This window comes from Leucoraja erinacea, chromosome 8 (genome assembly GCF_028641065.1).
Source record: "Leucoraja erinacea ecotype New England chromosome 8, Leri_hhj_1, whole genome shotgun sequence".
NCBI classification, from domain to species: Eukaryota; Metazoa; Chordata; class Chondrichthyes; order Rajiformes; family Rajidae; genus Leucoraja; species Leucoraja erinaceus.
In genome coordinates, this window is record NC_073384.1 from 38927804 (window position 1) to 38940499 (window position 12696).

General features: G+C 43.3%; 1 protein-coding gene across 1 annotated transcript in view; it reads right to left on the reverse strand.

The window, feature by feature from the left end:
- prkd3 (protein kinase D3) overlaps window positions 1-12696 on the reverse strand; it is a 268503-nt gene that overhangs the window by 26156 nt on the left and 229651 nt on the right. The window contains exon 12 of the mRNA XM_055639547.1: window positions 11728-12004. Within this exon, the coding sequence (XP_055495522.1) occupies window positions 11728-12004 (277 nt within the window). The remainder of the gene's footprint in view (window positions 1-11727; window positions 12005-12696) is intronic.

Consider the following 12696-nt stretch of genomic DNA (forward strand, 5'->3'; position numbering starts at 1 on the left):
CCAAATACGGTATGACCACTTCTTTATAAAGCCTCAGCATTACATCCCTGTTTCTGCATTGTAGCCTTTTGGAAATAAATGTTAGCTTTGCATTCGCCTTCCTTACTACCGATTAAACTTACAAATTAACTTTTTGGGAATCCTGCACCAGCGCTCCCAAGTCCCTTTGCACAGAAATCTATCCCGATTTAGAAAATAGTCTACGCCTTTATTCCTACTACCAAAATGCATGACTCCACACTTTGCTATTCTGTATTTAATCTGCATATACATATATGTAACGTCCACTAGTCCCTCTTCTCTCCTCTCCCATCAGGCATAAGGTACAGAAGTGTGAAAATGCACACCTCCAGATTCAGGGACAGTCTTTTCCCAGCATTTATAATACAATTGAACCATCCTATCAACAACTAGAGAACAGTCCTGAGCTACTATCTACCTCCTTGGAGACCCTCGGACTATCTATGATCGGGCTTTACTGGACTTTACCTCGCACTAAATGTGATTCACGTTATTCCCTTTATCATATATCTACACACTGTGGATGGCTCGATTGTAATCATGTATTGTCTTCCTGCTGACTGGCGAAACTAAACTCATCTCAAACTCAATTCAACTTAACAAAGCAGCAACACATGTCGACAGAGTGGCAATGAAGGCATTTATAGGTCAGGGCATTTACTAGAGTCAGGAAGTTATAATGTGGCTTTATAGGACTTTGTTTAGGCCACATTAGCCTGCAGTTTTGGTTGCCCCATTACAGGAAGGATGTGGAGGTTTTGGAGAGGCTGGGGGGGATATTTACCAGAATTATGCCTGGATTCTGTGGTATTGAATACAGGGAGAGGAGGTTGGACAAACTTGGATTGTTTTCTCCGCAACGCTGCATGTTGAAGGGAGAGCTGATAGAAGTATATAAAAATGAGAGGCATAGATAAGGTAGACAGTCAGAACCTTTTTCTCCAGAATATAAATATTGAATACTAGAGGGCATGTATGTGTTTGACTGTTAGCTGCTTTGTAAAATGGTTTAGCATGCTATTTAATTCAAGGATGGACAATCAATGATAGTTTTGCCTATAATTTTCAAGAAATATTCAGTGCATGCACATGGGAGGACATAAAATCAAGAAGGTACGACAAGAATACAGAAGGGCTTAAAAGCAGAGGAGAATTTAGAAGCCAACACATCTGGTCAGAATAAGTACGTTTGGCCTCGGTGAGTAAAGCTCCATTCAGCATGGATTGGTTAGTGTGGTTAAGTTGCATCGAAAGCAATGTTCAAACCTGTTAGGAATTGAAGCAAAGTTCCCATTTACAAATGATTAGAGAGGTTAGAAGAAATTACAAGATGATAAACTTCAAGACTCTGGGATGAAAAAGGAGTTTTTGGCATTGATCCACAGGCAAGCAGAATGGAAGCATTTATAGGAGGAGTACAAAATGGAGTTCAAGCAAGTAAATTATTTAGGTCTACAAGGAACTGCAGACGCTGGTTTACATACAGAAACACAAAGTGTTGGAGTAATTCAGCAGGTCAGGCAGCATCTTTGGAGGTCATGGATAGGTGAAGAAGGGTCCCGACTCAAAACATCATCTATCCACGTTCTTCAGAGATGCAGCCTGAGTTGCTGTGTTACTCCAGTACTTGGGGTCTTTAAAAAACTATTTAGCTTGTTAGCTGTTCAGGATGGTAAAGATTCTGTAAATACCAAATGGTTGTTAATAAGGCAGTCATTTTTGTGACTGGGGGTAGTAATGGATGGAGGAATGGCAGCTACATTCAATGATAACCCTGATTTATCACATCATCTCTGCGAATGGCAAAACAGACCAGAGACACAAGGAACTGCAGATGCTGGAATCTAGAGCAAAACACAAAGTGCTGGAGTAACTCAGCAAATCAGGCAGCATCTGTGGAAGGAATGGACAGGCAAGGTTTCAGGTTGAGACCCATCTTCAGACTGACTGTGGCCGGTGGTTACGGGTGGGGGAGAGAATGGTGGAAAAGAGAGGTGGGGGCACTATGAAGTTGACAAGTGATGGGTGGATACAGGTGATGTGTGGGTTGATGGACAGATGCATGGAGTGAGTGGCAGGAGCTAGAGATAAGGAGACCAGACTGGTCCGGAGTTGCCTGAGGAAGGGTGTAAGTAAAGGAGCGATGCACCCGGAGAACAAGGCTGGTGAGGTCAGCAAGTATTAATCAAGGGAGATGAAATTGAATGAAATGGGTCACTCGGACATTCAACTGTAATAACAAGGGAATGCAGATGCTGGTTTATACCAGAGCCCCAAAATGCTGTACTAACTCAGTGGGTCAGACAGCATCTCTGGAAAACATGGATAGGTGACATTTCAGGTTGGAACTGTAGAAGGTAACCGACCCGAAACGTCACCTATCCATTTTCTCCAGAGATGCTGCCTGGCTGATCACATTGAATGGCACCTATTGTCTATTGTCTATTGACCTACTGAGCTACTCCAGCATTTTGTGTCTATTATTCATACATTCAACATAATTTCCCCAATTCGGGCTCTCTTCAAAGTGCACCATCTTTCTGATTCAAATCACAGATATACAAAAAGGAAAACCAAAGCCTTAATGATTCATAAGGGGGATGACTTTGAGTCATACAGTGTTCCACAAAAAATCTGGTGGAGGCCAATTCTCTGGATGCTTTCAAGTGAGTTAGATAGAGCTCTTAAAGATAGCAGAGTCAAGGGATATGGGGAGAAGGCAGGAATGGGGTACCGATTGTGGATGACAGCCATGATGACAGTGAATGGCGGTGCTGGCTCGAAGGGCTGAATGGCTTACTCCTGCACCTGTTGTCTAGTGAAACAAGCCCTTCGGCCCAACTTGCACATGCCGACCAACATGCCCCATCTACACTAGGCCCACCTGCCTGCGTTTGGCCCATATCCCACTAAATCTATCGTATCCATATTAATGATTGAAAGATCACCCTTTATTCTTATGGGCCTGTCCCACTTACGCAACTTTTTCGGCGACTGCAGGCACCCATCATAGGTCATTGCAGGTTGGCGAAATTTTTCAACATGTTGAAAATTCAGCGGCGACCAGAAAGACGCTATGACTCTTTGGGTGACTGAGGAGATTACTCACGACCATACAGGCGACATGTCGCAGCGGGAAGCCTGTATGGTCATGAGTAATCGCCCAAAGAGTCGTACCTTGTTCTGGTCTCCGCTGGACTTTCAACATGTTGAAAATTTTCGGTGACCTGTAGCAAACTATGACGGGGTGCCAGCATTCGCTGATAAAGTCGTGTAAGTGGGACAGGCCCATTAGGGAAATGTGAATATAATGACAGGACTAGCGGCTCAGACCTATCCTACCTATTCAATTAGTTTAGCTGACATAACTCAATCTGTCCTTTCTTTCCCATCACGATATTCTGTTAATGGAAGACCTTCAGTCACTATAATTTAAAATTAACAACTAACCTTCCACCAATTTGGCACTTGTAGAGTTTTCTATCTCCTTCTAAATTTAAACATTCAAATATTTTTGTTCCCATTCCGATTCAATAATCTCAAAATTTTCTAAGAAATTGGAACTGAATTCATTCTAAAAATTCAAACTGTGGGACATGAAGGGATCACCACCTCCATCTTTCCTTCAACCATCAAAGACCTTTGCTAGGTTATAGGCAGCCATAAAAGTTCTTCCACAAAAATCCTCGTTCTCTCTAATTAACAACATTCCGCCTTGTAATAGATTCAGGCAAATTCCCTGCCACTGACATTAAACTCTTTGGCTTGTAATTACTTGGTTTGCCCCTTTACTTTAACTATGTGAGCATCTAGATTAGCAAGAGTGCTGCACCCGTCATTAACTTGTTCTGGGGTGAGACAATATTCACATTGCTAGGCTCCGCTGCACTATGCAAATAAAGGTCACATTTGTTTATTCTTGCTTCCTTCCTCTAGATGTTTCTTTCTGTGGCTTTTGACAGAGCTCTGGAAAATAAAATATTGAATGTTCATTTTCTGAGGTGGAGGAAGTGGTGTGTGTGGACACGAACGAAGAAGAGAAAATAATAAAAGTTGGAGGCAGCAGAAGATGGAAGAGTGAAAAACAATTTCTAAAAAAATAAACATTAAGTGGCAACAGTGAGCATAGCTCCATTCATTCATAGAACATCAAATAGTTTAGCACAAGCACAGGCCCATAATGTCTGACGAACATGATGCCAAGACCAACTCTTATCTGCCTGCACATAATAATAATAATAATAAATTTTATTTATGGGCACCTTTCAAGAGTCTCAAGGAAACCTTACAAAAATTTAGCAGGTCATGGTCAGTATCCCTCCACTCTGTACATATCCATGTGCCTATCTAAAAATCTCTTAAATGTCACTATTGTATCTGTCCCTACCACCATACCTGGCAGTGTACTCCAAGCATTCACTGTGTAAAAAACTTGCCCCGCACATCTCCTTTAAACTTTGTCCCTCTCCCTTAAAGCTATATCCTCTAGTCCTTGACTTTTCCACCCTGGGATAAAGATTCTGACTGTCTACACTATAATTGTATATACTTCTATTAGGTCTCTGAGCTCACCACAACCTCCGGCGATCCAGAGAAAACAATCCAAGTCTGTCCAACCTCTTCCTACAGCTCATACACTCTATCCCATTCTGGTAAACCTCCTCTGCATCCTTTTGAAAGCCTCCACATCCTTCCTGTAATGGGGCAATCAGAACTGCATGCAATACTCCAAATGCGACCTAACCAAAGTCCTATTAAGCTGCATCATGACTTCCTGACTCTTATGCTCATCGCCCCGATATATGATCGCAAGCATACTGTGAGTTGAATGGCCTCTGGATGAGTTTTGCTTCATTCTCAAGATTTTTGCCTGTCGGACATGACTTTTGGTTATTGAGTAGAGCTACTGCTCGTGGTAAAAAGCTGTTTTTATGTCTGGCTGTGGCGGCTTTGACAGTCCGGAGTTGCCTTCCAGAGGGAAGTGCTTCAAAGAGTTTGTGGCCAGGGTGAGAGGGGTCAGAGTTGATCTTACCTGCTCGCTTCCTGGCCCTTGCAGTGTACAGTTCGTCAATGGAGGAGAAGGTTGCAGCCAACAACCTTCACAGCTGATTGGACAATTCGCTGCAGCCTCTGGATATCGTGCTTGGTGGCTGAGCCAAACCAGACCATGATGGAGAAGGTGAGGACAGACTCTACGATGGCCGTGTAGAATTGGACCATCATTGCCTGTAGCAGATTGTGCTTCCTCAGCTGCTGCAAGAAGTACATCCTCTGTTCTGTCTTTTTGACTGTGGAGTCGATGGTGGCCCCCCCATTTAAGGCCCCTGTAGATGATGGTTCCAAGGAACTTAAAAGACTCCACAGATGTGACTGTGGTGTTGTTGATGGTGAGTGGGGTGAGCGGAGGGGGAGCTCTCCTGAAGTCTACTATCAATTCCACTGTCTTAAGACCATTGAGCTCCAGGCTGTTGCGATGGCACCAGGATGCCAGTTATGACACTTCCTATCTGTAGGCAGATTCCTCCCCATCCTGGATCAGTCCAATCAGGGTTGTGTCGTCCGCAAACTTGAGAAGCTTGACAGAGGAGTCTGTGGAGGTGCAGTCATTGGTGTAGAGAGAGTAGAGGAGAGGGGAGAGTACGCAGCCTTGCGGTGCTCCTATGCTGAGGGTCCACGGGTCCGAGATGTGCTTTCCAAACCACACATGCTGCTTCCTGTCTGTCAGGAAGTTGGTGATCCACTGACAGAGGGGTTCAGGCACAGTCAACTGGGAGAGTTTGGAGTGTAGTAGCTCTGGCACAATGGTGTTGAATGCAGAGCTAAAATCAACAAACAAAATCCTTGCATGGGTCCCCTGGTGGTCTAGGTGCTGGAGGATGAATTGCAGGCCCACTCATACACAGCCCACTGACAGCCTCTGAATGCAAGGAGTCCATGGGAGGATGTGCGGGAAATAGATTACACAATCTCACATCGCAGAAGGTGATTACTTCATTGACTGTAGGGAGCAAATAGCTAGTTCCCTCCATTGCTCTCTCTTCTGCAGTCCTTGCAACACTTCCTTTTGCTCCTACATTCACCTGCCTTTCAAGCAGAGCATTCCACATCAAAAGAACTAATGTCTAATTAAATACCAAGCATCCGGCTCAATTAAAACAAGAATGTTGTCATCTCCCAGATCTTTGCCTTCCAGAATGTTCACTGCTTAACCTGTTCTCTCTTTGATGTCACCCTAACTGGGTTCCATCTGTATTCACTGCATGATAGTCTGAAGTTTCCCTGCCAACCTAGTTAAGAACATAAATTACTTAAAATAAGGTCAACTTGTTTTTCTTTTCTGCCAGAGGAGGTAGTCGAGGCAGATACTATGACAATATTTAAAAGACATTTGGACAGGAAAAGTGTAGAGGGCAGTTGTAGAGGGCAGGTGCAGGCAGTTGAGACTAACTTAGATGGGGCATCTCGGTCAAGTTGGGCTGAAGGGCCTGCTTCTGTGCTGAATGACTATTTTCATTTGTAAAATGATAATTTCCATAGGCAGCTATTTGTTCCCTGTTGCAAGAGTTAAGCACGGAACACAGATACATTTTGTCATGGAGTTGCAGAATCATACAGCATGGAAACAGGCCCATCAGCCCAACTCGTCCATGCCGATCAAGCCACCTTATCTACGCTAGTCGCATTTACCTGCATTACCTGCATTACCTTTAAGCCTTTCCCATCCTTGTACCTGTCAATTGTATTTTAAATGCTGTATTCTGCTTCTGAAATTCTGCTGCTGAAAAACATAGCTGACCCGTTCCCAGTAGTTCCATGTTATCCCACTTTCTGCTCCATTCCTGACACACTAGGGTACAATTTATAGAGGACAATTAACCTACAAAGCTGCATGTCTTTGGGATGTGGGAGGGACCAGGACTTGGAAAAAACCCACATGGACACAGGGAGAATGTGCAAACGCCACACAGGCAGCACTGGAGGTCAGGATCGAACCCGGTCTCTGGTGTTATGAGGCGGCAGCTCTATCAGCTCGATGCACTCAAAAAGATCTCCTTTAAAATACCTTTACCATTGCCTAAAGAAGGGTCACGACCCAAACTGTCACCTTTCCATTTTCTCCAGGGATGCTGTCTGACTTACTGAGTTGTTCCAGCATTGTGTCTTTTTTTGTGAACCAGCATCTGCAGTTCCTTGTTTCTGCGTACCATCGTTCCACACCCTGACAGGGATTGTGGGAAGATATAGGAGCTAAGTAAATTCAGAAAAAGGTTGAAACACTTAGCAGCTTGGACATCATCTGTGGTGAGAGAAAGATATCAGTTCAATAACCTTTCCTCAGAACTAATGAATAAGGACCTAGTTCTGCTAGAACAATCGTTGAACTGAAACATCATTCTCTCTCCACGTGTTGTCTGACCTCAAGAGAATTTCCTTCAGCTTTTTTTATTGCACTCTGCATTTAACTACTTACATAGTGTACAATGATTGCTACATTGGTTTTGTTGACAGAGGCCTATCTTTTACTCCACTTTAAATTTAAACCAAGTAAGTTAGCAGTGAAATATAAATGCACAACCATTATCAGTGGACTTTGGAAATTGTGGAACAAAATTTTAGTAAATGGCAGACAGATAGAGGAAGGTTTAAATAATAGTAAAGGTGCAATGATTTGGTTTTCATTCAAAATACCAGAATTTAAAGCAGATTATTGATATTCTGATTAAATGCACTGCATCTTGCTCCTCACAAGTCGAGTCCAAAATCTCAGCACAATCTTGGTCTTTGAAGATTAATTCTGAGGATGCGTTTTGTAAGCTTGTAATTTGCCTCAGGATATTCTGCTTGGTGTAGGAGGTGGTGGGAAATAGAGCTCCCTTATTCACTTAGAATATAGAACAGCACAGCACAGGAACAGGTCCTTCGACCCACAATGTCCATGCTGAACATGATGCCAAGATAAACTCATATCCCTGGTCTGCATGTGATCCATATCCCTCCATTCCCTGTATATCCACGTGCCGATACAAAAGCTTCTTAAAACCCACTATCATATCTACCTCCACCACCATCCCTGGCACTGCATTCCAGGCACTCACCACTCTCTGTATAAGAGAAACCTGTCCAGCACATCTCCTTTAAAGTTTTTCCTTCTTGATTTAAAGTTATGCCCACTAGTCTTTGACATTTTCATCCTGAGACAAAGGTTCTGACTGTCCACCCTATCTAAGCCTCTCATAATTTTATATACTACTATCAGGTCTCCCCTCAACCTCGACGTTCCAGAGAAAACAATCCATGTTTGTTCAACCTCGCCTTCTAGCTAATACCCTCCAATTCACCCTTCAGGAACTCATGTGGGGATATAATGGACATGAGAATAGTTAGCAATTATGGGGACCAAAGACATTACTGCCACCGGTTACAGATAATATACCTCAAAGCATGACAAAAGGACACAAAGTGCTGGCGTAACTCAGAGGGCCATGCAGCATCTGTGGAGGATATGAATAGGTGATGTTTCGAGTCGGAACCTTTCTTGAATTGCCGACCCAAAACGTCACCTATCCATATTCTCCAGAGATGCTGCCCTTGCTGAGTTACTCCAGCACTTTGTGTCTTTTTTTTTGTAACCCAGCATCTGCAGTTCCTTGTGTCTCAACCTCAAAGCAGATTACCAATTTCAAAAAACTTGTAGAATTTTTGTAATAAACCCCTTTAACTTTCAATAATGTCAATTTCCTTGCTCATCTTGAGAGAATGAGTCATGCTGGCCAGAAACTAATCCGTAATTAAGTACCGTTTTTTATAATATTAATTCACACAATTAACTTCCCTAATTTCAAAAGAAGTGTTTGTAGTCCACGGCATTGTTATAGATCTGGATTCAAGACCAGGTCAGACAGGGCGCGGATGGCAAATTTGTGATTACCACCTTGACTTCAATTCTAAACTTATCCATCAATTCCAGAATCAACTGAATACAGATTGTAATAATTCAATAAGATACTGATTATTTGTAAGATGCACAATGAAGATTCTTCAGTAATTACAGTGCAGCAAACCAGTACTGTACGAGATATATTTTTGTTGGGAATTTACAGAAACTGCATTTTCAGATACAGAATACTAACCAATCCCCCCATCCTGATCTGTTTATTATTTAAAGAGATCCAGCATGGAAAAAGGCCCTTCAGCCCACCAGGTCCATGTTGTCCATCAATCACCCATTCACACTATGACAGACACATCATAAGAGGAATAGATAGGGAAACCCACAGAATCTCTTGCCCAGAGCAGAGAACCGAGAACCAGAGGATATAGGTTTAAGGTTAGGGCAGAACGATTTAATAGGAACCTGAGGGGTAACGTTTTTTTACACAAAGGATGGTGGATGAGCTGCCGGAGGAGGTGTTTGAGGGCGGTACTATCACAACGTTAAGAAGGATTTAGATAGGCACAAGGATAGGATAGGTTTAGAGGGAGATGGGCCAAATGCAGGCAGGTGGAACTGCTGTAGATGGGGCATATTGTTTGGCGTGGGCAAGTTGGGCCGAAGGGCCTGTTTCCACACTGTATAACTCTATGAATCCATGAATTTATGGCACACTAGTTCTACATTATTCCACTTTCTCATCCACTCCCCATGCAATATAGTCAATTTCACAGGGGACAATTAACCTACAAACCCGCACGTCTTTGGGTTGTGGAAGGAAATCGGAGCACCCAGAGCAAACCCATGCGGTCACAGGGAGAACATGCAAACTCCACACAGACAGCACCTGAAGTCAGGATCAAACACGGGTACTTGGCACCGTGAGGCAGCAACTCTACTGCTGTGTCAATATGCTGCCCACAACTAATGACATCCTAATCACTAATATTTTGAAGATCGAATCAGTAATGCAACTGCTAATTTGTTAGAAATAATTCTCATCCAAACATCGCCCGATTGTGGATGAGGGACAGAGATAAAAATAAAACTAGTGAAGGTTAATTTATCCTCCACTGTCTGGGAGTGTTTTGTGTACAATAATTCACCCTGCTGCCCAGAATGTGGTGTGGGAAGTCAGCTAGTGTCCTAGCTAGAGGACCCTCTCCAGATACCCACTCAATTGGAAGTCAGGAGGCAAAGGGAAGGTTGAAGTGTATCTCGACTTTCTCACCATTGTAAAAGTCTGATGTCATGAAACATCACTATGAATCAAGGACGGTACGATGGAGCAGTTGTAGAGTTCCTGCCTCACTGCGCTGGAGACCCAGGTTCAATCCTGACCTCAGGTTCTGTCTGTGTGGTGTTTGCACCTTTTCCTTGTGACCGAGTGGGACTCCTTCGGGTGCTCCAGTTTCCTCCCACATCCCAAAGACGTGCGGGTATGTAGGTTGATTGGCCTCTGTAAATTGTCTCTAGTGTGCAGGGAGTGGATGGGAACGTGGGATAACATAGAACTATTGAGAACATGGTCAGTGTGGACTCAGTGGGCCAATGGGCCTGTTTCCATGCTGCATCTCTAAACTAAGCTAAATTAAAACTAAACTAAAACCAATTGTCTCAATTGTCCGAGTAACTGTTGTAGATCTATTTAATAGGATGAACCAACAAGGAAAGAAAGGTTGAAGGCACTAAAATCTGCAGGTGCTGAATCCTCAACAAAACAAAAACAAAGTGCTGGTAGTACTCAGCAAGTCAGGCAGCATCTATAGAGGGAAACGGACAGGTTGGGACTTCAGAAAAGATTGAATTTACATTTCTACACCAATTTTCACACCTTGATGCCTCAAATTGCAGCGAAAGAGAAGCGAGTAACTCTAATAATGGCAGTTTATAGCTAAATAATGATCATGTTGAGCACCATGCTCAGCAAGCAGTAAGAAAGTGAAACATAGCAGAGTTCAGGAGGCATTACTGAAATACATTTAGACAGACACAAAATTCTGGAGTAACTCCGCAGGGCAGGCAGCATCTCTGGATAGAAGGAACGGGTGATGTTTCGGGTCGAGACCCTTCTTCAGACTGAAATACATTGATGCATTACACCAAATTTACATTGAAGCCAAAGTCCAGTGCGAAAATGTTTATCCCACCAATAAACAGAGAGAGCAACAACACAGGGCAGGCTTATTTGGGCAAGTTGGGCCGGAGGCCATGTTTCCACGCTGTTTGACTATACGACAAACCCACACGTCTTCGAGATATGGGTGGAAACAGGAGCACCCAGGGGAAAGCTATGCAGCAGTCAAACTGAGAACCTGCAAGCTCCCCTGCACATTGCATCCGAGGTCAGGATCGAACCCGGGTGTCTTAAGCTTGATCGAAGTGCGTTAGAAAAAAAAACAGGTTTTGATATCTCCAAAAGAAAATGACAAAACGTGGTGTTCTTTGCCCAATCATCACTCCTTCATATAAATTATAGACAATAGGTGCATGAATAGGCCATTCAGCCCTTCGAGCCAGCAACGCCACTCAATGTGATCATGGCTGATCATCCACAATCAGTACCCCGTTCCTGCCTTCTCCCCATACCCCCTGACTCTGCTATCTTTAAGAGCCCTATCTAGCGCTCTCTTGAAAATATCCAGAGAACCAGCCTCCACTGCCCTCTGAGGCAGAGAATTGCACAGACTCACAACTCTCTGTGTGAAAAAGTGTTTTTGCTTTTGTTTTACAAATAATAAGCCCAACATGCTTCAAGGGTGAGAATTACTTACTGTGTTCTTTGCCTTGACCAACTGTGGTGCAAACACTGGCTTGTGGTGTTACCGGCATTAGGGCTTGTCGAATGGCCTTCTCCCAGCTCTGAGCGACGTCTAAACCTACTCCTGTGGCAGCCAAGGCGTGATTCTGGTAGTTGCCTCCGAGATTCTCTCCAACGTAGTACACCATGGTGTCAGTTATTATCTCAAAACAGTGAGGGTTGCTGCCTTGAGCCAGATTTGTAAAATCCCGAGGTGGATCCAACTGCAAGATTTCTGACAGCGGGATTTCCTGAGAGGGAGAGACCAAATACATGCCTTAGAAAGAGGCTGCAACCATTAGGAGACTGTTTTCAGAACCTGCCGCATGCTAGCTCGAAGGGCGACATAAATAAGACCAGAAGTGTATTCTGTCCTTTGAGAATCTGCCAGATATGTATAGCCAACCCCAAAACCTTGAGCCAATAAGAATGAATCATTTCTTAACTTCCTGAACAGTCTCTGGGTTTACAACTTTTAATGAAGGCTGTGGTGGTTAAACTGGAGACAGATGCATCAAAGATACTTGCACTTTGCTATAATTAGAGGCGGTGTCTTTACCGTTTCAAGAGCTGACACAATGCACAAACTTTATATGCCAGGTCAGGCAAAATGTGTTCAGTTCAGCAGCGGGATCTATGAACTAACGTTGAATGTGCAGATTCCAAAATTAAGTAAGGGGCAGTCCCTGATAAGAATGGTAAAAAACCCATACAAAGGGGATAGCATTTCAGAATTATAGTAACTGTAACAAACTGAAAGGAAATGGCAAAACACGAGAATAATAATTTTTGCTACTTTCTCAAATGCTTGTTGCCAAATCGTACACAGCAATCTACTAAAAAGAAAATCTGACTGTGCTATGCAAAACTGCTGCTGTAACAATCTTAACAACATGTGTTGTCTCACAGTTAGGTTACAATTCACAAATCCAGAAGACTGGAA